This window comes from Typopeltis vanoorti, chromosome 1 (genome assembly GCF_054136105.1).
Source record: "Typopeltis vanoorti isolate ZY-2024b chromosome 1, IOZ_Tvanoo_1.0, whole genome shotgun sequence".
Lineage (NCBI taxonomy): Eukaryota > Metazoa > Arthropoda > Arachnida > Uropygi > Thelyphonidae > Typopeltis > Typopeltis vanoorti.
Genome location: NC_143549.1, coordinates 79,118,134 through 79,144,438, shown reverse-complemented (window position 1 = coordinate 79,144,438; position 26,305 = coordinate 79,118,134). Strand labels below are relative to the sequence as shown.

Here is a 26,305-nt window from a genome sequence, read left to right as displayed (position 1 = left end):
TATAATGCTATGCATTAAGGAAAGGGTCACTACCCAGACCGGTTTCGACCTTTATTGAGGTCTCATCAGTGGGGGGCCAGACCCAGAGGTGGTGATACTAATGGAAGTAATGTAGACGTCATATCACCATATATCAGTTTAAAGGTGGTATAAATTCTGATCACTTGCCTTAGTATCCCATAATGCAAAACACATCTTCTTACGGACATGTATAATGCTATGCATTAAGGGAAGGGTCACCACTCAAACCGGTTTCGACCTTTATTGAGGTCCCGTCAATGGGAGCCAGACCCAAAGGTGGTGATACTAAGGTGGAATTAAGGCAGAAGTCATATCACCATATACCAGTTGCCAAAAGGTGTCAACACCTTATTATTAAAATTCTCTGGATTAGAGATAGTTGATGGAAGTTTTTTCACTTGGCTATGCTACCAATGATATATTTGGTTTAATCCTTTATCCAAGTGTAAGCAAATGAAGTTTGCGACTGAAGTATTTTCAGGACTGGGCTTTGCATAATGGGACTAAGGCAAGTAATCAGAACTTATACCACCTTTACCACGAGTTGCGCTAGTCCTGAAAATACTTCAGGTGCAAACTTCATTTGCTTACACTTGGATAAAGGATTGAACCAAATATATAATTGTTTAGATATTTGGTTCAATCCAAATGAAAATTTGGAATTTTCAAATGTTTGCTTTGAAAATATTGTGTCAAATATTTACATTTTTAAATAATATTTATTGAAATAAATATGACCTTTTGCTTTCTTTCCTAGCAAAATACCATTATATGGATCATCGCATTTCAGTTTTAGAAACGATTTTTTTTTTTTGTTGTTTTGTCTTTATGAACAACAAATGTTAAATTGCATTACTCGGTTTCCAATTGTGAGTCTTTTTGGTATCAAAAATTTATATCCAATGATATTTTAAGAGTGATTCTTCGGCTTCATCTTTTTTTGTATTATGCACATTACGATAATATCCATTGCATATCCTCATAGATATGTTGAAAATATAATATGAAAGATATCTTATACAGAATGATTTAAATTTTTTGCTCATTTTGAAGATTTTTAATGCATACCCTCCCTCCTCCCCTCCCCCCTTATCCTCTCCTGGAACTCAATTGCATAGCTACTCTAAATTTCTTACAGGCTTGCAAGCTTTTTCTAGACATCATTCAAAATCTATTACTTCATTTTACCGTTTTGACAAAAGAAATACGGCAATAAGATTGTTGTACCATGATGCTTCTAATTCTGTACTATTTCTTTGCAATCTAAAATCAGCTGTTCTGCTGTCTGCTGAAATTATTTGAAATTTTAGAAATAATATGCTATATTTTCACCGTGTAAAACTGTTTATATGCATACCATACAAAAGAAAGTTCAGTAGTATTATTTTTGTTTGTTTTTCTTAAAAAAATCTAAATATTACTACTTCTACTGCTGCTGGTTGCTATTTCTGAAATAATCTACATCTTAGAAATACTTGATAATATCCTCTTAGCTGGAGGAAAAGCTAAAGGCTTATTACTCTCACTGCTATTGAGAAAGAAAAGAGAGGACACTAAAGTGCCTCAAGCTGTAGTGCAGAATACATCAAGAATGTCTTGTTTCCTTTTCAATTGTCAATTACCAGATATCCTAACAGAAATACTGACATTTCTCTTACATGCTGATACATTATTTATGCAAAAATAATTTCTTAATTTATAATGATCAGTTTCACTTTTATTATCAAAAAATTATAAATTATTTGATACAATTATCTTGAAAAAGAGGATTTGAATTATTTTAAAAGAAAAGGTGCATATGCGTTTCATAATCTTGTCAACTTAATTAATCTGCAGATATTTCAGAGAATTTATTTTATAAATCATTCGCAAGACAAATGTTACAAACGTAAATCACTTGGGGAACATGCCCATTCATTTTAGTGTAAAATAGTAGCAAAGGTTTAACTACTTCAATAATGTCACGTATCAAACCTAGAAGAAAACGTTATGTCTGCTGATATTAGAACTCTTACGTGAATAATTTTTCTGACATGATTTCTCTATTCGTTATAATATAATCAATTTCCAGATTTTTGCCCTCTTGCATACCCCATGTTATATGCAATGATTTCTTCTTTGTACTACAAGGAAAAAAAAATCAGATAACAGAAGAAAAATAAGTGGTATTTTCTCTTTCATTAGCTGAATTTGCAGTGTTCTTTGTGTTTTGAAAAGAAATCAGTACAAATGATTTTTTTCTTACTAGTTTTGCCATTATAACATCTGATATAATTATAAGAGTGACATTTTACTGTTTTTCTCCCACACGAGAAACAGAAATAAGACAATAATATTGTTGATTCTGTCGAACTTCATTGTAGCAGAAATTTTATTACAAACCCATATGGAACCCATATCACATCAATGTTGAGTGTTGGCAAGGTGAAAATAAATGTTCACGTTATTATTTATATATATTATTTTTTTTATTTTTTGGTGAAATAGTTTATTTGGTAAATACTCTTTCCAGTTCCTCTTGAACTGGAAAGAGTATTCTAGTTTCTCTTATATTTTATTCCTTCGAAAATATGAAAATATCATTCTGCGTTATAAAAATAACTGAAAAATTCGCCTTCAAGATGAACTGGAAACAGTACAGTCAGGCATCTCAAATTACATGAATAATTTTTTCTGACATGATTTCTCTATTTTAGTTATAATGTAATCAATTTACAGAGATTTTTCCCTCTTGCATTCTTCCATGTTATGTGCAGTGATTTCTTCTTTGTGCTACAAGAAAAACAATCAGATAACAGAAGAAAAATATGTAGTATTTTCTTTTTCATTGGATGAATTTATAATGTTCTTTCTTTGTGTTTTAAAAAGAAAGTGCAAATGATTTTTTTCTTACTATTGTTGCCATTATAACAGCTGATATGATTTGGTTTGCAATAAAGCACACTGCAAGGCCATCACTCAGTTTGCTGGAGGCTTGAAAAAAACATATTTAGTCTCATCTCAGATGTTAATTTCCCTACATATAGTAATAACATGGTATTCATACCAAAGTCTTGCAATTGTTGACATGAAAAAAATTTTGCACACGGAAGGCATGAGATACTCCCAATGGTTATCCCTATTTTTATTTTATTCCTTCGGGCCTCGCCTACTCCCGTATACGGGAATAAACAGGTGTTAGCTAATTTTTTTTTTTTTTTTTTTTTTCCTTCGAAAATGTCCTATAAGCCACTTTGAAGGAATAATATGTCATTCTGTGTGTTATAAAAACAACTTAAAAATTTGTCTTCAAGAGGAACTGAAAAGAGTATTCCAGTTCCTCTTATATTTTATTCCTTCGAAAATATACTATTAGACATTTCAAAAGAATATAAAAAATTTTGCATTCTTGGTTAATAATCTTAAGCTGTTTATAAAAACAACTTAAGATTACTAACCTCCCACTGAGAAACAGAACAATAGAACATGCCCAGTAGGCAGCACACTAAAGAACCTCAAGCAATATCTGAATATTTTACAGGCAGAAATTTCTTCTTTGGTTTTTCCATCTTTCTTTATTCTGATATTGCATTTGTAGGATGACAGTGATTTTAAATATTAATTTCCCCTATTACCCAATATCACATAATTTCCTGATTTATAATAATCAGGAAAACTCTTTCAATCCAAAAATATATTTTTGGATTGAAAGAGTTTGAGAACAGGAATCAAACCTTGGAGATTCAGTGGCAAGCCTTGAAGAAAGCCCTGATTGATTCAGCTAGAGAGGCATGTGGTGAAGTTGTCTGCAAAGATAGAAAAATTAGAACTCCATTGTGGATACAGGAAGTTAAAGAGGCAGTGAAGGAAAAGAAGAAACCATATCAAAAGTTCCTGGCAAATAAGTCAGCTTGTGCTCTTAGAGAATACAGAGGCAAATGCAAGAATGCTAAATACTGTGTAAAACTAGCTAAACAAAAGTCATGGGAGGACTTTGGCAAGAATATAGAAAATAAATATCAAGAAGGCGGCAAAATATTCTGGAGGTTGTTGAAGAAGCTTAGGAATGGAGGAAAGAGTGTTGTAAAAGCAGTAGAGATGATAAAGGTGACATGAGAATGGAAGAAAAAGATATCCTTGAAGTATGGAGTAATTACTTTGAAATTGCTTTTTACCAGTGTGCTGTCATCACAAGCAGTGATGACAGCACAGTGGTAAAAAACACTGACCAGGCATTCAGTCAGGAAAACATATCCATACTTGAAGTAGAAAAGGCCATCAAAGGCTAAAAATGTGGAAAGGCAGCAGGAATAGATGATATTCGACCAGAAATGCTGAAGTATGGTGGTATAAAACTCTTACGGTGGCTGCACTTCATAGTTCAGAAAGCCTGGACAGAGGGACGAATTCCCAATGATTGGAGTAGAGCTCTCATAGTACCCATATATAAAAAGGGAAATCAAACTGAATGTGAGAATTACAGAGGTATTTCCCTACTGAGTGTTCCTGTCAAGATCTATGAAAGTATACTTAAGAAACGATTTAGAAGAATTGTGGAAGAAAAGCTGGGGTGAAGAACAATCTGGATTCAGGCCAAATAGAGGCTGTCAAGATCAGATGTCCACTTTACGACAGATAGTCGAGAAAGCATGGGAATATAACAAAGATTATTATTATTATTATTGTTCCGGATAACTCCAAGGAGACGACAGACTCATCGAGGGAGGCCCTAACATCATGTCAAGAACAACTATTCAACATTCACACAGTATCTATCATACCTTGCCTTGAACTCATTCACGGTCGTAGCACCCACAAGAGACTCTGGAAGCTTATTCCACTCATTTACCACTCTCCAAGTAAAGAACCTAGCTCTAACACCCTTGTCAACCACGCTCTTGCCCAGCTTCCATGCATGGCCCCTAGTCCTCCCACCACCAGTCATATTTTCAAAAATATCTTCTGGATCAATCTTATAAAAACCCTTCAGTAATTTGAATGTCTCAATCATATCACCCCTTTTCCGTGTGGTATCCTGTCAAAGGCTTTAGCTAGGTCCAACAGTATCACTGTAAACCCATTACCCCTATCCAGTTCAGCCGTCACTGTGTTATAAAACGTGAGCAAGTTACTGAGGCATGATCTACCCTTCACAAAACTATGTTGTCCCCCATACAATATCCCATTTTCATCTATCCAATCCTGTATTCTTTTCTTGACTAATTTCTCTAAGACCTTGACAATGATTCCTGATATGCTAATCGGTCGGTAATTTACAACAGCAGTCTTGGAATCACCTTTATGCAGTGGAACTATTTTCCCCTCTTTCCACCCGCTCGGGACTAACCCAGACCCGAGACTCAAATTAAACAAAATGGTCAAGTGTACTGACAATTCTTTAGCTGCTTCTCGTACAACACGAGCTGGTATACCATCCAATCCCACAGATGTATTGACATTGAGGTTATGCAGTAGACTACTCACCTCCACTTCATTAACCACAATTCCCGTATAATCTACTGGTTTATTCGTTTCTGCAATGTCACCACCTGGATGATATACTCTTGCAAAGTGCTCACTCAGTAACTCAACTATCTCAACTGATTCAGTTACCTCCCTACCATCGGCATTCTTTAAAATCAATCTGCTATGTACATTTTTCCTTTTACTTGCTACATATCTAAAAAACTAAAGATCTGTATTTAAGTTCGTCGATTTGGAAAAGGCATATGACAAGGTGCCAAGAGAGAAGCTATTCAATACACTACAGTTATATGGTGTCAATGGGGCATTATATCAAGCAATACTTAGTCTTTATTTGAGTTGTAAGTCAGCAGTTAGAATTGAAGGAAGTACAGGAAGATGGTTTAATGTTAAATCTGGTGTGAGACAAGGATGTACATTATCCCCTCTGTTATTCATTATCTATATGGATCATAATGTAGAATGAAAGTGGTATTAAACATGATATCAAAATTGGAGATGTTAATGTCAGCTCTTTGCTTTATGCAGATGATGTTATACTTCTAAATAAATCTGCTACAAGTCTGCAAGATTCTCTGACTAAATTGAATAACTGTTGTAATAGATATGGTATGAAGGTCAGCAATAAAATGACAAAGACAATGAAATTGGCAGAATCATTAAAAATGTCAACTGTGTTGTGAATGGAGAAGCTGTGGAACAAGTAAAATATTTCAGCTACTTAGGCACGATTTTTAGTGAAGATGGTAAATTCAATATAGAAATAGACAACAGAATTAGCAAAGCTGGTATGGTGGGAAGTCAATTTGAATAAATTCATATGGAATAAGAGAGAAATTAGTCAGAACACTAAATTAGCTTTATACAAGACAGTGATCAAACCATTTTTAACTTATGGATCTGAGAGCTGGGTCAGAAGTAAAACACTTGACCAAAGACTGGAGACCGCAGATTTGAGAGTCCTGAGAAAGATTATAGGCGTGAACAGATGGCATCAATCATATTAAAAACGAGGATATTAGGAAAGAACTTGATATTGTCAGCATCCAGGAATGCATTAGCAGAGCTAATCTCAGGTGGCACTTAAACAGAATGGGTGAAGAAACATTAGCAAAACAAGTGTTCTCTGCCAGGTTGGCAGCGAAACGACCTAGAGGAAGACCAAGATATAGGTGGCTTGATACGGTACAAAATGCCTTAGATGATAGAAATATAAGATCTGATAATGTTGGAGTCTTGACAAGTAACAGATGATTTGGAGGAAGATTGTAGATAGGAAGTTAGTAATGATGTAATTTTTTTCATGTAGTACTATCATATCCTGTACACCCCTTGAGGGTACATGTCAGGAATTTAATGATGATGATAATTTGCTAATTTATAATAATCACCACCTAGTTTCTATATTGAAAAATTAAAGTTATGTGGAACAATTACTAGATAAAAATGACGAATTAAATAAAAACTGTACCTATGTTCAGTAGCATACCCAGGGAGGAGGCCAAGGGGCCCTTGGTTTCCTCCCTGGGTTAAAAAACACTAGAAAATTTTCCAAAATACTTTTCCTAATTAAAATTCGTTTTTTATTTATGTTGTGTCAATTCTGCCACTATTTTAATTTGTAGCGGCAGAATGACGAGTAATAAAAGAGAGGTGAAGTGAAAAACAATATGATTTTATTGCTTTTGCCTTCCCTTGCTGTTTTGTCAGATTTGAAGTGAACATGTGTTGTCCACATGACCACATTTCAACCAATTGCTTGTTGTTTATTGATTTTTATTGTTGAAGGTTTTCCTCCTTCAACCCGGGCTCAGTATATCTTCAGAAGTGCTAAGTAATACTTAGACAAAATGTGTTGTGAGTTAACTCCAGTATTTATATATTTTTCGGAAATCGCATGAAAAGCAAGCTGACAATTGAGTTGAAATGCTAACTCTTTTCAACCAAATTCCAATAATATGTGGAACTGCCATAACAGCATTCACTATATATATATATATATATATATATATATATATTAGTTTTAACACGTTTATGAATTTTAACACTTTCAGTTGAATTTTATTGCTGCCAAGCGAACTCACACAATCTAATTAATAACAATAGTTTTTAGTTAGATACTGTGTTTGCCGGTGCAACATATGGTTTTGCTTTAGTCTATATATACAGCATAGTTTCTGTATGATGGGGACATGTGATTTATTAATTAGTGTCGTTTTTATCCCAGTTGTCTCTAATTGCACTATTTGTTGAGAAATATATTACACAGACTGCTGGAACCTTATTCACTGACATAATAAAAATACTTGTTTTTCTTGTCTCTGCAGTATAGTGGCTATTGGGAAAGGGCTTGTTGTTTACCTCCGGAGCAAGTTACTATCACCCTGCTCTGAACGTGTTTCAGCTTTTTTTTTTTTTTTTTTTTCAGCTATATGCGAAACTTTTTAATTTCTTTTTTCTAAAAGTAAAATCATGGGTATGAGTTATATGCGAGGGCGAGTTATATTCGAGTAAATAAGGTATTTCAATTATGGATAAGTACATTGGTACCTTCTTTAAACAGAAAAATAGCTGAGATGACAGTGATAATACAAAACCAGTTTTTAATGACAGTTTGGGTGTAGTTTCTGAAGATAAAGAGGTCTGTAACGAATCCACAGAAATACAGAATTCCCATCAGTTGCAATGCGATAATATTAACACTTAACGAAAGGAAAAATTTGCTGACTTGCTAGACACTCAACCAGTGGATCGTATTGAAAGGTAAATACAATTGGTTATTTTATAGGAACATTTTTCTGTTTTGTGACTTTTCTCCCTTTAATGGTAATTATGCCCTACATTATTGTGTTATTATTCAACAATTGTTTACAGTTTTGAATGTGTATAAAGTTGATATCAACAGCAGCCTGATTACGAACGCGTGATGAAAGGGATGGGGAGGTTTGGAGCTTCTCTGAATAGTAATCAAAAGGTAAATACAATTGGTTATTTAGAATAAGGCCCCAAAACTTATTAGTTAGAATTTAGCCACTGGGAAAGGGTTTGTGTTCACCTCAAAACTCTGAAACAGAATTTGGAAACATTTTTCGAATAACTTTTTATAAGAAATTTCTGTGATTTCATGATCCATTTCAGGCTTGCAGTTATGAGAACGACTTTTCGCTATCGAAAAAAGAGCAGCTAATTGAGCTTTCAAGTGACAGTGGGCTTAAAATGCAATTCCGTGAACATGGTTTGGCTCGATTCTGGATCTCGCCTTCAGTGAGAAGTGAATTTCCTGAATTATCTGAAGAAGTCGAAAATTGTCATGCAGTTTTCTACAACCTATCTTTGCGAGAAACGATTTTTATCACTCCTTCAAATAAAAACAAAATACAGAATTCGTCTTTGTGTGTGTGTGTGTGTGTGTGTGTGTGTTTGTGTGTGTGTGTGTGTGTGTGTGTGTGTGTGTGTGTGTGTGACGATCTTTGACTGAAGTTGATCAATATTGAGCCAGATATCCAGCAACTCTGCATGGTCGAGAAGCTCATTCATCTCATTAAAAGTAAATAGTAACATAATTATATTTTATTTATATGTTTAATGAAAATTAAAACTTTGTTTTAATTTTTATCCACAAAATTTAATTTTTTATCTATATATCAAAAAAGCCTGGTTGGCCAACTCTCCAGCCGAAAGGCTGCGAGTTCGAATCCCGCCGTGGGCATGGATGTTTGTGATTGTCTGTGAAAATACTAGTGGTAGTGGTCAGCAGTAGACAGCGTTGGTGTAGATCAGTGTTTCTTAAACTTCAGCTATCTGCGTACCTCTTAAATTTTCATTATTACCAAATACCCCCTAATTAATTAATTAAAATTAAATATCTATTTTATTTGAATTTATATGTTCATGTAAACAAAAAATATGATTTATTTTTAAATTTTGGTTCTCTAGAGATGTCAGACGACACACTCATCAATTTCATTTGATCAAGATGCAATATCGACGTTTTCTTGTTGCTTACAGCTACTTGTATTTACTATATTGCTCTCTTTTGGGGGTTTTATAAATCTAATCATTAACCAGTGATCTATATGTAAGAATTTGAAAGCTAAAAAAAAATACTCTATTTATTCGAATATAATTCTAACTTTTTTTCCCAAAATTAAAGCTAAAAAATTGTGTTGTGAGATATGTGCGAGAATTTTTGGAAACTAAAGTTTTCACAAAAAAACTGAAAACGGTGCGACTTACCAAGAAGCTCCTACTCGCTATCACTACTTTTGGCATTGAGAACAGTTTCTTTGTGTGCATCGTCAAAGTCATCTACCCAAATAGCGTCATCTTCTTTCCCATTGTTACAAGCAAAAATTACCAGTACTTTACAAGACTTGAAATATGTAAAGCAGCGAAGAACCGCATACGATTGGTGTGGTATTAACAAAAGATTGTGCAAACCAAAGACAAATTAGCATTTCAACAGTTGATTTGAAATGCTAATTCCCTTCAACCAAATTCCATAATATCTGAAAAACATTCACTATATATTTCTTAGTTTTAACACGTTAACAACGGGGGTGGTGTCAAACAAAACCATATGTTCCACCTGCAACATATGGTTTTGCTTAGTCTATACAGCAGTTTCTGTAGGAGAGGGGATGTGATTCATTAGTTAGTGCCATTTTTTTTCCGGTTGTCTCTCTAATTGCACTGTTTGTTGAAAAATATAATGACTCCTTTAATTATGCATAGCTGAAAATTGCCACGTATCCCCTAACGACCTTTTGCGGTACCCCCTGGGGGTACGCATACCACACTTTGAGAAACACTAGTGTAGATGATGATGATGATTGTAGTTGTGGTTGGTGAAGATGGAGAGTTGTAGAGTAGGCGCCCTTCCTCGATATGTTTTTGGACTACCTGGAGGTGTTATGTAATAATAATATCGACAAGCTTTATATGTTCATTGTGCATCACATAGATTGAATTTGGCACTTGGAAGTGCTATATCTGTGACAAATAAGAAATTGCATTGGCATAATTGAAAAGGTACACAATTTTCTTCAATACCCCTAAAAGACAGGACGTCCTTGTTGTTTATAATATTATAATATTAATATCTTTATTTAGCTTGCAAAAAATATTTGCGTGCACCTTACCATTGTCTAAAATAATGCAAAAATCTGACAGTGACCTCTTAATTGCCCTAAATTTTGTTGATGATGATGTTATGGCTCAATATGGCTCAATTAAATGCTGTTCATGAACACCAGATTCTTCATTTAAAGATATTTATGATGAAGCGTGTATAAAAGCCAATAATTTTAATATTGACATTAAAAAGCCAAGGACATCAAAACAAACATTAAGGTCCAATGTTCCAGCTGATTCTGTAGAAGAGTATTTCAGGAGAACTATTTCATTCCATTTATTGACCAAATATTGACTCAACTTCATGAACGTTTCACTTGGCACCGCAACATTTTGAAATATATTTTTTTCTCTTCTACCAAATGGAAAAGATGCCCAACAGCTAGTGCAATGGAAGATTTTCATCAATTGTGTGAATTTTATGCTGATGATTTGCCTTATACAAATCCAGCAATTTTGAATGCCGAATTCAAGTTGTGGTATAAGAAATTTGAAAAACCGTTTGCATTAGCTCCATGCAAAAATGCTGTTGATGCAGTTTCAAAGTGTCACAGTATGATATATCCTAACATCTATAACTTATTAAAAATATTTAAAAGAAAACTGGATTTTATTCTTTAAATAAATTTTTGTAATCACCTAATGAATTTTATTGAATGGGGTGGGGGGGGGTTAAACTAAGGCGAAATGAAGTTCAGTTCTATTGTAAAAATATGGAAATGAAATTTCACATTTGATACATATACATATTTTCGATGATAGAATATAAACAAAAGTATCGCTTACTTTAAAAATTGGAGCATAATATCTGAATCATGCAGAAAATATATATAAATTTAAATCATAACTGTTAATTTCATTTTGTAATGACCAATTACAGGGAAACCAAGAAAGTGAAAGTACAAAGAACAGTAGATTATTATATAAAGAAAAAAATTTAGTGATATGATTAAAGAATTTCATGTTATTCTCTATGAAGCAAAGTCGATCAAGCCCGTCCTAAAAGAAATCTGCGAAGTATTATTCGATTTCAATGATTTTGAATAAAAATAATATAATCTGGAACATCAGCAGCCGGGTTTTTTTTTTTTTTTTTTTTTTTTTAATAATATTTCAAATAATTATGATGAATTAATTTCTTTGAGAACAAAGAAAATGTTTTGTTGAGTAAGCGATTGGAAAAAATTAGCTCAAAAAAATTAAAAATGAAATTGGTTCTCAAAGGTAAGGCAATATTTAAGTGAAGAAATTATGCAAAGATCTTTATTTCGTCCAGGCATTAAAATTGTATTGTACAATAAAAAGAGAAAACAAAAATATAAATAATTTCTATATTTTTAGTCTATCCAATATAACTAAGATCCAGTTACCCAGCATAGAACAAGGAACCCTATTTCTTGTTATAGGCAACTGAGACATAGCTATGAACGTGAGATAATTCAATTAAGTGTTCTCTTCAGCGTGAGGGTTTATCACACCTTCTAAACAGCATCACAGCCAAATTGCACTTCTTATCCATGTTCTTTCAACTGGTGGGCTGAATCATATCCAGATTTAGCTGGACATCTATAGATGTCCTAGCCATTTTGGAGGTTAAGTGCCAAGCCCACTTCATTTACCTTTTCATTTACGCTGCACGCATTTTATTTAAAAATAAACCCAAAAAAAATATCTATTACAGAATTTTGAAAGGAATTAGCTACCCATCTTATGAATTGTCGAGATAAAGAAACCGTATATAACATTTAATAAGTCTCAAAAATTGCATCACTTTGCATTAATTTTTTAATATCAGAATATTATAAAATGTAATAAATTTTATTATATTTTATATCATCAGTCACCAATGACCGACTCGGCTTGAACAGAAAATCATTGTCGGTGACCAACGACGATTTTCCGTTACTGAGTTATTTTCACTTGGCAAATCGATTAACTCCCTTAGTTATGCAAAAAATGTTAAAATAATAATGATTATTCCAAGGATCATCATCAAATTCCTGGCATGTACCCTCAAGGGGTGTACCGGATATGATAGTACTACATGAAAAATTTACATCATTACTAACTTCCTATCTACGGTTTTCCTCCAAATCAATCTCTTACCTGTCAAGACTCAAACATTATCAGAACTTATATTTCTGTTCTTCTAAGGCACTTTTTATCTTATCAAATCCACCTATATCTTAGTCTTCCTCTGAGTCTTTTTCCTGCCAACTTGGCAGAGAACACTTGTTTTGCTAATCTTTCCTCTCCCATTCTGTTTAAATAACCATACCACCTGAGATTCTCTCCAAGGATATACTATTTTATATGTCATTAGATAAAAGCTTTACCTGTAATAATACATTCTACGATGTTTATTTGAATTTAAATTTTAAAAGGAATTTTACAAAAGAATGTATATTATATTATCAATTTTCTCTACTTTTGGTTTTGTGGAGTTAATTGATTTGGCAAATGAGCTGCTCAATTAAGTGTATGAAGGTTTCTTCAAAAAAAAATGTTTTCATGACTACTGTTACCCTACATTACTTTCCCCACCAATCAGTATGTAATGGATTATGTTAAATTCTATATCAGTTGGCCCTATAGTTTTCCTCTTTACAGGAAAATTATAGGACCAAGTAAAAATCTGAACATTATAACAATTTTTTTTATGTTGGGGGGGGGGAATTTTTCACATTGCAAGTTACTTAAGTGATGGGATGAAAATGTTGTTAACTCTAAAATAGTTTTATCAGGTGACCAAGAAAAAGCCAATAAAAAAGAACAAACTTGTAAGAAAAGCTGATGTACAGAATGGTGGTGGTGATGGAACAGAACTCATCCGAAATGGAAATACAAAGGACAAATTAGAGGGGTGAGTTTTAAGTTTTTTTTTAAAAAAATTTGGTGTAATTTCTGATTTAATTAACAAATATTTGTTTGATAACATTACTTTTAAATATTTTGCATTTTTAGTAAGTATGTCTAATCAGTGATTGAGCATTGATTAGGCATAATTCTGTTTTTGGAAGTTTGAACAACACTTAGAATAAATCCAACTTTATTAGTTACATGGAACTCAGTATTTTGTCAGCTAAGTCTTCGCTATAGCATCCACTTCAGTAATGGCACTCAGAAATTAAAACTAGAATGCTTACAGCAGACACCAAGAATTCATTCATATCGTTTAGTTAGTAATAAGGACGACTTGACAGATTTTGCTATAGTTCCCTAGGTTACTAATAAGTGTCTACATAATCTATCTACTGACCCAATGAAATTACCAAAACAATGGTACTTTAATATAGGACTGAAAATTCTTTGATTATTAATTGGTACCAGAGGTGGCCAACCTTTTATGTTTCATGTGCCAATTTTTTCCACGTACAAGTTCAGATGTGCCATACAACACCTGTAAAAACTCCCTGTAAAAACTATCAATTGCAAACTGACTGACAAAAACTTGCAATGCACTGCTGTTGCTAATGCTTGCCGCCTAAGGATCAAGCAAGTGCAAAAGTTGTGCACAAAACAATAATATCGTAAAAGTGATTATTAAGCTTTTTTCCCTCTACAAATCGATTTTTGCTTAATACTTTTCGTATAAATAGGCTTACTTTTTTTTTTATTATTATCATTCGGATCCAATGCACCACAGGTTGGCCATCCCTGGTTTAGACAGTAATCTGCATTGACCCAATAAGATTATAATGCAGTCAGTTCTCGTGTAACAAACTACAGGTAGATCCTATAGTTTATGGGTTAATTTATTCTTACTCTCTGACCACAGAGACGATACCCTCGGTTGGCAGTGTGCCAAGAAGAGTCAATTCGCATTGAAGGGGAGAAAGGAATAAGGTGATGTATGAAATTCATTACCAACATGTGAAATCACGTACTTTGTACGTAAATTTTCCAACTGTTGTACATGCAAAATAGTTTACCACTTTAAAAACTAGAATTTAAATGCAAGAAAAGATAATTTTCTGATGAATAAAAATAGAAACGAAACACACTGATTACCCCATTATCGAAATGGGTTCGCCTTCTTCTGACATGTGCAGAAGTCTTGAGAGATCTCGCATCTGTGGGCACACAGTAAAAGTGGGAATTTATTTTTCATAAGTGGCATTAAAAATGGCAGTTACATTCTCAGCCATGAAATTTGGCTCTAGTACGATTAAATAAAGGTCTATAAAACAACAGTTTATGCTTATGGGGCCTAATTTATGGAAACTCCAGAAGTGCACTCAGAAGGACAGGGAGAATATGCCTGATTTTCAGAACAGATTACTAACAGTGGCCAGTACTCTGAGTGTCCACAGTGAAGAGAAACCTCATTTGGACTGGGCCATCTTCCAGCAGTTCAGACAGGGGGTAAGAACAGAATTAAGGGAGACTGCATTTAATAAGAGGATAACTAACTAACTTGAATGACTGCTACAATGCAGTCAAAGAAGATGAACAGATGCTTGGAGACATCCGTCCTGCATCTTCCCCTGGGTTGATAAATATGGTCAAAGAAGATTGCAGCTCAGTTAAAGGGCTTGAGCAAAGTAAAGAATGCAAGGACAAGAAGGAAAATTTTAAGGTGAAAAGGGGAAATGAAAGCAATGACAGTCAGGTGATAAGTAAATGAACAGTCTTTTGCTGAGACAGACAATATCAGATCTATTGTAAGACAGGAAACAGAAATTCTCCAGAAACCCGTCATGAAGCATTTAGACGAGGTGATGAAGCAACCGGGAACAATGTCTATAAAGACCCCAGAGCCTAGTACTAATAAAACTGAGGAAATCACAAGGTTAATTCGCAAGGAAGTTGAGCGACTACAGAGGGCCCTTCTCAATCGAATAGACTCAGTAATGCAAAAGCTATCAGAAATTACCTCCATCAAATCGCAGAACTAATGATCAAAGTGATGGAAGAGAGCCTCCCAGGTGTTATAATTGCAACAGAATTGGGCACTTTGCTCGCAATTGTTTCAATGGCAGGAGACGCCTTAATAGAGGTCATAATGAAGAGCTTAGGCCTCACACGTACGCTAATAGGATGTAGAGGAAAAGGACAAAGAATAAGAGGGCAGTCCTATGAAATGATGGTGAAGACCAGTGTGCATGGAGAACATTACAATGCCTTACTTGATACTGGAGCCCAAACCTCCATAATTTCTGAAGACTATTTTAAAATATTAGAACCCTATATTAAGGACAAGATTACTTACCTCAAACGATCCGTGAGAATATTTGGGTGTGCAGCCTCCGCATGTCACGCATCTAAATCTGTGAATCTTAAAGTGTACCTACCTGAATTCAGAATGTGTGTTTGGCATGAGCTTCTGGTCTTGTCAGGATCTTCTCTCCCACACATAAAACTGATTCTGGGTAATGATTTTTTGATAAGGTGCAACTCTAAGTGTGATTATGCGAGGAAAGAAGTATATCTCCTAGGAAGAAGGCAAATTATTAAAAAGGGGTTTGAACCAAAATCGCATGAGAAAGGAAGAAACTCGCCCAGAATCCGATCTTATAAAGGAAGCCTTGAAAACCAAGTTAATAAATCCATAGGTGAGCTAGCAGGTGATAAATTGAGCATGAAGGAGCACACTTTGTCAAGAGAGAGACAAGCCCTCATGTAAACCATGTATCCATTGTAGTAAGAACATCACAGGGAAATTCTGTTGGCAATGGGAGCTTAGATGTAGATGAGATTCAACCGGATGTCTCAGAAGTAAATTACATTAGAGTTAGGAAAGGGAAAAGGAGGAAATCAGGAAGACTAAGTCTCCATCGTGAAAAAGAACATAGCAGGACCCAATGCCTCCAGTTCACACGGTATTTCTTTGGCAAACAGAACACCTCTGAAAGGTTGAAAGGGGAAGGAACTAGAAACGGGTTAGTTGAAGGGAAGGAATCCAAGGATATTGATAAACTAAGTGAAGATGCAAACAACCACAGGGCACACGGTGCTTCTACAATCAAAGAAATCCACAGTATGAGGAATGAATAAGGAGCAGGAAATCCTTGACAACCCCTGGGGGGGGGGGGTGAAGGACACACAAAGAAAAGGAAAATTTTTAGAGGGGGGGAAACCTTTGTTAAATTGTCCTATAATAGAAAATTTGCTTGCATCTAAGAGTGTAAACTACATATATGTGAACAAAATTGGATATATTGAACAAAAGGATAATAATTGTGAAAATGCATAAGAAAGAAGTGTTATTTCAATATGTAGAAAGATTACTTAAGCTAGTTAAATATTGGCGGTAAAATTCTAGAGAAAAAGAGCGTTATAGTATGATTAAAGCAGTATATCATTTCTAGGAATTAGATAGACAAAGCTTAGATGAATAACTCACAATTTTTAACGATAATTGTAGCGTAATCCAAGGCCAAGAGCACAGGATTAAGGGAAGTTGCCGCAAGTGCATCGTGTGCACACGGCACATGATAAGTAGCCAGAAAAGAAGAAATCCTCTACCAAGAGATATCACGTTGAGCGCTATCGATGTGTTCGGGGTGGGGGAGATTACAGAAGGTGTGGATAGGGTGCAGAGATATAAAAGAGTTAATTTGGATTTTGGCTCTACCCCAGGGCAATTCCCTTTGTACTTAGATAGTACCACGTGACACCAAGGGGCGAATAAACGTAAAGAGCATAGATATCGAAGTTATTAAGAAAAGGTGACACAATATGGCATACTGCACATTACTGTATTGATAAGTGACATACATTTGAAATAAGATGGTGAAAATGAAAACAACATAACCACTCTCAGCATGGTAACTGCTTTGTTATCTAAGTTGGTGAGATGCTCTCATCTCCCTGAACAATCAAACATACATCCAACTAGTATCGTATTGTATAGTTGTGCACATGGTTTGAAATGTTATATTTTTCATTTTTTTGATGCTTGATACTTAAAAACAAGAACTCATAAATCCAGCAATCGGAAGATACGGGGCTGAGTCTCACAGGCACAAATGCTTTTCTAATGGAAATCTTCTGTGATGAGTTACCAGACAATGAGACTTGTATGTGCCTATACTCCAGCAGAAGAATCTACTAATGAAGTGGAGGGATTTTTCAAGTCATTAGAGAAGGCATATGACTTCAAAAGTTTGTTCTTGTTGGATATCTAAATCACAGACTAGGAAAGGAATTATACCTTACTTATTGGAAATCTTTTGGGAAAATTTTGAGAAAAGTGCAGAATAAAATAACACACAATGGAAATAGATTTCAGTTTCTGGACCATGTGAAAAAATAAGTAAAAATACAAAAATATGTATAAAATCAATAAAAATTGGGGGGATTCACATATATATATATCAGGGGCAAATATTCTGGGTGTGCGATGCTCATCCATGAAACAGCAATATCACCGATATTATATTTTCGCATTTATTTCTCGCTAAAGATTCCCCTAATGTTTCCAGACTTCGCGTGATTCCTAAAATTAAAACACAATATACTAATACTTCACTTTTTGATGAGTAAACATTGCATCACATTCGCTTTAATAGCCCAGGTGTGCGTTCAAAATGCATACACCTTTCAGCCCTTGGTAAAGATGTACAGAGGGCGCAGTGGGTCAAATTCTTAGTGGTCTAGTAGTTTTAAACAGTTCTGAAACAATAGCACCTAGAGGCTGTGATTAGTTATTGTGTCAACCAAACCAATTAAACGTTGTCATTTGTCATGAGTTGCTGTTTTTGTTTGCTGAGTTTCATTGTTTTGTGAGCATTAAGTGTGAAATGACATGATAGAAAAGTTTTTAATATATAATTTTCGATAAATTTATAACTTTTTTTTTTGCCCATATTTACAATGAGAAACAGTATTGTAGTCGAAGGACTACAATAAAAAGTAAGCTTCATCTTCCTCTTTCAAATTTTACACCTTTGAGATGAGCACCAATGTGCTATACACTCTTAAAACTTTCACACATTGATAAAAATGCAATCATACGGTCAAACTGACGTTAATTTTGTAGCGCGGGTTGCATAAGCCACGACAGCACACCCAACCGAAATGGGCACTCAGTACTGATATATATACACACTCAGGTCTCTTTTTATGCAGATTTTGAACTTATGTATAGTATGCCCACAGATACGAGACCTTTCAACACTGCAGAAGGAGAATCCATTCTGATAATAGGGTAATCCAGCATTTCCCCAAACTTTTCCTACGATGGAACACTTCACAAATCCTGAAATTTTCATGGAACACCTTGGTTATTTTGTAATGTATAAATTAATTGTTAATTTAGCTGATTTTTAATCATTAATTAATAATTAAAAATTAATTAAACAAAAGTAATTAAATTAATTTGTGCTGATTTTCATTGACATATCCCATTCTGATCACCAAAAATTTATAATATTATTATAAGTACTTAATGAGTGAATGCAGACTTTTTCTCTGTGTGCTGGTAGTTTTCCCCTCCTTTTGTACATCCTGGAGATGGATTTCTTAACACCAAAATTAAACAAAGTCCCTTGTCTCTTATTCATATTAAAATTTAAATCTGTAGGCCTATTATTTTTAAAAAATCACTGCACTACGGTTTCGAAACAAGCACTTTTACTCTACAATACGAACTTGTGAAGAAAGTATTCAGTATTATTACTAGATCTGAGAAGCAGATACAGACTACCTTGATCTTCAATTTCAGTGGAAAAATTTTCTTTATACTTCCTTGTTGATTGGTCACTAACATTTGCAACAGAATGTTATTTCATTCAGTTTTGAGAACAGAGGATACACCGCAAATTGTTGTAATCAGCTTGCAGGCAATTTTTATAACCAGTCATAAACAGCGGTATTCCCTTTCTTGAATATTGAAATTTTAATGTGTGAAAATTAACGATAATTCATGAATACTTCCACGTTTAAAAATACACGACTTGGTCACTATCATTTGCTACACAGATGTTATTTAGACGTCCTGGGTCTGCGCTTTTCGACATATTCACGAATATTATTCTCCTCAGAATATTTCCGCTATAACATATTTATTCATGAAAAATGCTTAGAAAACTAAAATGACAAATTCCAGAATTTGTCTCGCAGAACACTTATTCACCTTCTGCAGAACATAGTTTGGGAAACCCTGGGATAACCAATCCGTATTGTGGGATGAGTTGTTTATTATTACATGGCAGAAAATTAACTTCTCTTTTATGATCATTGTAGTTTTTAAAGTGGTAACTATTTTGCTTGTATGACAGTTGGAAAATTTTACCTATAAAACGTGATATCGCATGTTGTCGACCGATTCGTTCATCAGCATTGTACATAATGAACAGCACATTGCAGCACATTCTGGCGTAACATGATAACATGTAAGCAGTGAGTGTTCATCAAGTTTAATTTTGCATGTAAGTGTTTGTCTTTTTATTATTGAAAGTCTAAATTTTGCTAATTGTTATTTTAAAGGTTTAATTTGGCCCAATGGAGAAAAAAAAAGCATCAAAGAAAAGCAATATCTTTGGAAATGAAAATTGCAATTTTAGATCGTTTAGCAAAAGGAGAGGGATCTATGACAATTGGTAAACATTTTAATTTAGGCGAATCTACTATAAGAACAATTAAAAAGAATGAAGTCGCAATAAGAAAATCTGTCATTTCTGGCACAAAACTAAGTGCAAATTATCATCGTATTCAAGAGATGCTTTATTAGAAAACACAGAACAAGCACTCGTAATTTGGATTGAAGAATTAACTCAGAGAAGAATTCCTATAAGTGGTTATTTAATTAAACAAAAAGCTCTTCAGTTTTATGAACAGATAAAGCAATTGGAGCTGTCTACTTCCACTTCCCAGGCTGATAAAGAATTTTCTGCTAGCAAAGGATGGTTAACCGGGTTTTTAGAAAGGAATGCACTTCATAATGTGAAGATTACAGGCGAGGTTGCAGCAGCAGATGAAGAAGCAGCCAAAAATTTTCAAGAGAAGTTAGCTAAAATTATTGAATATGGTGGATATTGTCCCGATCAAGTGTTTAACACTGACGAAACAGGATTGTTTTGGAAGAAAATGCCTAGTCGAACTTACATCACAAAGTCTGAGAAAAAAGCATGTGGGTTTAAAGCAAACAAAGATCGAGTAACGTTGTTACTTTGTGGCAATGCATCAGGAGATCAAATGTTGAAACCCCCTCCTAGTAAATCGATTTCTAAGACCACGTGCTCTAAAAAGGCAAAGATCTAAAACAGCTGCTGGTACATTGGATGACTAATATAAAGGCCTGGGTAACAACTGCTGTATTTACTGAATGGTTCAATAATTGCTTTGTACTAGAAGTGGAAACATATATGAAGCAAAAAGCTCTCGATTTTAAAGTTTTATTAATTGTTGACAATGCACCAAGCCATCTGTATTTAGAACATCCAAATGTGCAAGTAGTGTTTTTTCCACCCAATACAACAAGCATTATTCAGCCATTAAATCAAGCCATAATTGCTACTTTTAAAAAATATTACGTTAAGCACACTTTTCAGTTTATATTAGATAAACTAGAAAATGAACCATTAACAGTAACTGACGTTTGGAAAAAATTTTCTATTTTGGACTGCTTAAATCATGTTGCATCTGCTATTGCTGAAATAAGACCACAAACTTTAAATGCCTGCGGGAAAGCAGCTTGGCCTGAATGTGTTGCAAACAGTGCAACCATGCAAACATCTACATTATCAGCTGAAATCATTACTTTGACACATGAAATTGGTGGAGAAGGTTTTGATACATTTAGCCAGAACGATGTAGACGAATTGCTTATGGATAATGCCTTAAGTGACGATGATATTATTGGATATCGATTAACTTTAGATATCGTCGAAGATCCAGAAAACAATAGAGAAGTGGAAGAAAAACCTGTCCCCCCCCCACTGCAAATATAATTCGAGAAGGTCTTGAACTGTGCAGTTAATTGGAAAATCATTTGTTAATGGCAGAAATTGTAAACGAGCCTTTAAATTCCAATTCGAGTTGAAGAACTGTATGTGTGGATTTTGCAAGCTGTATAAAAACTTTGTGAAATCATCATCGCAAAGTTTAATCACTGATTACATTGTCAGAAGAAAAAAATCAGCACAGAATGAGGGTGAAGCTAATTCTGTTTGTGAAGAACCATTGCTTTTACCATACAGATCTGGTGTGCTGACTATCTCTTCTGGTGATGAAAGTGATTTTGCACCAGTTCTCAAACGTTGCTGAATATTGTCTAATAGTGACGATAATCTGATGAAAAAATGTAAAAAAAAAAGTTACTTTTCAATAAAATTAAATGAATAAAGCTTTAAAACAAACTTAGGCATTCTTATTTTCCTGAATTTTCATAAACTTTTTTTATGTGATTTTAGGTTTATTTTAATTCCTTGCTTCGGTATTATGCAGTTTTAGAAAATTATGGAACGTATCCCTGATTTTTCAACGTGAGTTAGGCCCTTTTTGTGCGATTTTTTATATACGGTTTTCTGTGGAATGTATCTACCGCATAAAAAGAGACCTGTGTGTGTGTGTGTGTGTGTGTGTGTAATTTTATGTGAGGTTTCATTTGCATCATATAGCTTTAGTATTTTGTTGAGGAACTTGGTTATAATTCTAAAGTGGATCCTGAAACTTTTATTTGAAAAGATAAGGGAAAGGGAGGACACCTTGTTTTAAACAAATACATAATATTGCTTTATTCTTCATTTGCTAGCACAAATCTTTATTTATTTTTTTTATTTTTTCTCTCTCTCTAGCCAAACAACCCAGTCTGTTTCACATAGAGGTACAGGAGATGTCCTTGCAAGCAAAACTGAAGTTGGGCTGGTTTCTAGTGCCAAAGATGACACCACTTGTACCACCAACTCCAAGGAATCTAGTCCAGTGAGCCAGATGAATCATAATCACCCTAATTTCCTAGGACAGGGTGATTGTGTCCCATAAATGTGGATCTCCCTTGGAGTGGAGTTGTGGGCCGCAAGAAATAGCACAACTTCACCCCAACTTTTCAAAGGGGAAAGGGGGGGTATTTTTTACAAATAATCGGACTTTGCTCTTTTGTACATGAGGACCCTATATCTCTTCCACGCAAGAATTTATAGACTTTTCTGACTTTGTGGGCATTTATCACAAAACTCTTGTTGACGAGTCCCATGTCCAAAAGAGCTGTCCATTTTTTTACCGAGTGCAAATGAAGAGATATTTTTCTATTGTTTGTTATTTTGTTACAGCTGTTGATTTCTATCAGCTGTTGTTAAAATGTGGATGGTTTTTAGATGGAGGTATCACCAGAAAGTGATAACCCCTTTGTTGGGGGAGGGAGGTAGAGCTGGCCTCGGAGAATGAAATCCCTTGGTACTTCTCTGTGGCTTAAGATTGATGTTTGGGTTAATTGGGGAAGTTAAACAGAAAGTTTGTTGGGAATGTGTCATTATAGCATAACTTCCTCTAGAAGGGAGCAGGCAATACCAAGTCATTCCAGGCTGTCTTGCAGCATTCCTTGGATCTGATCAATAGTTTGAAGCAGTTTCTTTGCTGTTAGCCAATTTGCATGTTACAAATGGCTATAAAATAAGTGGTAAATAAATCCACACATATAACAGTCACTTCATGGACTGTAAATGAAAAAATAAAATAAAAGTTTAAGGAAAGAATTTTTTTTACTGATATTTAAATGAACAGAATCTTAACCTACGAGTTTCATCTTACATACTGTATTGAAGAGACCTGCTGCCACAAGTTATTCCAGTATTGGATACAAATTTATGGTAAATTTGTAAACCATTTATACCATTTTTGGGCACAGTGTTTATAAGAAAGAGAAAGTAATTCTAGACTTGGACACATATGTTTCAGGAAGAAATTATTCTTTCTGTCATTAAGAGAACAAAACAAAAAAAAAAAATCAAAGCACATTTATCAAAAAAAAAAAAAAAAAAAAAGTGTGTTTAACAATGTAGGGGTAACTTTGCTATTTGTTACTGCTTTATTCAAGGTAAATCTTGATAGAAGTGAAAGAGTAAAAAAGGATTCTCAATATATGAAAAATAATTTTTTGCCATATTCACTGCAGTTTTTGAAATATTAAGGTGTTATGTGCATTCTTATCTGTTTTTTGACAGACTGACTAAATATTGCATTGCAGTTATATTGAAGCAATATTATAAATCTCTTGGACATGTGATGGCCCTTCAGCAAAACAGATGCCTGCTGAAGGCTCCGTTCTTAATTTCTCTGACCATTTTAATGCCATGTGGCATAAACTGCACAGAAAGCCTTTGCTGCATATAACAGCAATGTAATAACACATTTTAGATGTTCTAGGACTACTGAGTTCATAATGAATTGCATTAGTTGAAACAGCACATCCTTCCTGTGCAGAACCCTTCTTTGAGACTAAGGTTTACTGATCTCTTTGCTACAGTTCCTGTGGCAAAGGCCATACAAATTCTGAGCAGGGAAGATTCAAACAAAAGAATATAAGTGAATACCTGCCATATCAGTGGCAAAATTCTGTGGAAAATTTGACACCTTTAAGCCACTCCTAAGATAAATTCAAGGGGCCCACACAAACATTAAAGTAACCTGTGTGTTTTAGTTAATTTTTACATTTATTCCTAGTTAGATTTTTGTGTTAGTATCAAGGGTTGAATTAATAAAGATAATAATTTTATGCCATTACTGTACACTTATATCACAGAAAGAATAACTGTGGGATTAGTGTTTTAAAACATGTTATAGGTGACGTTGTAATTACAAATAAATGTTATTGATTAAAACAATTTTATTATGGCAAATATAATGGAAGTAAATTGAAGTAAACCAAGTATGATTCTTAAGATGGCATTTTTAACAATGTGGCACAAATAATTTTTTTTTTTTTTTTTTCATGTGTGTTAGACTTAAGAAAGACCATTGTGTCTGTGTGACTGACATATTATGCTTAGATATAACTATAAATATATATCTATATATATATATATACACACATATATATTGCATATGCATACAAATGAAATAATAATTTACTCTTTGTAATGGATGTTCAACCACAAACCCTTCGTGTGGAAGGAAAATGTGGAAATGTGGTTATTTTACAGTAAACTTCGCTGATTTAAAAAAAAAATGTCATTTTACCTGAAATATGGGAAATAATGTATACTAACTTGATTTTATTTGCTGATACCTTTGAAATGTGAAGAATTCTGGGGTATTCCAATATCAAATGCTTGAACTTTAAATTCAGTGCTTTTGATGTCATATTTTTGGGTGTGTAGTGTGATTTTTGCACAGTAATGTTTTTGTCCCAATGGAAACCTTTTGGCTTTTTATTCTTAACTACTGTCATATCTAGGTTAAATGTTTTTTGAAAATAATCTTTTTAAGGTGAACTGGAGAGCCATGAATTAACTAACCATAAATAAATTCTCTCCAGTTGTTACCACATTATTCTCTATAAAGATGTTTCCCAAAGAACTATGTGGCGTTATCAGTCAAGTAATCTTTGTGGGCCCCTTTTGTCATATATTGCAATGAATTGGCATTTTAATTTTTAGTGTTATTCTAGAATATGTGGAAAGTTTGTGGGTTTTAGTAATATTTAGGCTTCAATTTAGTCTCTTTCCTATGTAATTACACTTGAAGCAGTGTTACTGTTTCACACTGTGCTTCTCTTGAAAAGATCTGCTTTTCGGCAGGTTATTATTTCTGCTCTAACCTGTGCAACTGTCAAGTAGAATATTGCAACAGTAAATCTGTGTGATACCAGTTATCCACTGTATTAAACAAATAGCAAGCACTAAGTTTCAGTGTATATTATCTAGTTCTCATTAAGCTGTTCAAAAATGTTTTAACACAGTGTGAGCAAGGAAAGAAAAACAGTTTAGTTTGTACTGAGGTAACCTGTTTTGTGTAGGCTACATTTTTAAAAAAATATATATATTTGGGGAGGGGGGGGAACATCCATTTCTGCAGACTTCTGCGTCCTGCACTGTTTGCACCCAACCATCCTGCAGGGGAAGTTTATAAATTCAAATGCTTATCCACAAAGGAAAAATTAAATTATACTAATAAGATCAAAATTTTAAAACAATAAAGCAGGGAATTCTTAGAATATCTTTCAGGCAGGGTTGAGTGAACTGTGGGACCTTACTGATCTGCTGGAATGGTAGTTAATGTGTATGATAATGCAGCAGTTGTATGTCATGTTCACTGTATTCTTCCAGAGACACCAAGTACAGGTGCCACCTCACAGTTTGCAGCAGCCAGTGAACAACTGGTTACTTTATTATCACACTTTTATAAATTTAGGTTTTTTGGTTCCTGGAAAATACAGAGATATGAAGGGATGTTAACAAGGGCCAGCCCTTGTGAGATGGCAGAGGATAACATTTCTGTTAGAAGGGTTGATGCTTGTTGTTGAGTGTTGTGTTCACATTTTTTGTGAATAAAGTCTTTTCTGTGTCACTGTTTTCAATCGTATACATTGTGCATACGCTTATATACAAAACTGATGCAACTGTACATATATCCAACATGTTATTTAAAATAAAGTATATATATATTAGCATATTAAAACTTCTAAATGCAGTAGCCTAGAAACGTTTTACAATTTTCATTACTTGAAAGTTTAATAATATAAGCAGCTAAACCCTTGTAGACTGGTTTGATTCTAAGATTTATATTTCTGCTAAATATAAGTCTG

General features: G+C 34.1%; 1 protein-coding gene across 2 annotated transcripts in view; it reads left to right on the top strand.

Annotated features, from left to right (window-relative positions):
• Positions 1 to 26,072, top strand: part of LOC150110124 (constitutive coactivator of PPAR-gamma-like protein 1 homolog) — a 299,942-nt gene extending 273,870 nt beyond the window's left edge. Inside the window, exons 16-17 of one of the 2 annotated variants that reach the window (XM_090397994.1) lie at positions 13,362 to 13,480; positions 22,359 to 26,072. In XM_090397994.1, the coding sequence (XP_090254120.1) occupies positions 13,362 to 13,480; positions 22,359 to 22,545 (306 nt within the window). In that variant the 3' untranslated portion in view covers positions 22,546 to 26,072. Of the gene's footprint in view, positions 1 to 13,352; positions 13,481 to 22,358 lie in introns of both variants that reach the window. The other variant, XM_090397986.1, reaches the window with a different exon arrangement.
• The last annotated feature ends 233 nt before the right edge of the window (positions 26,073 to 26,305 follow it).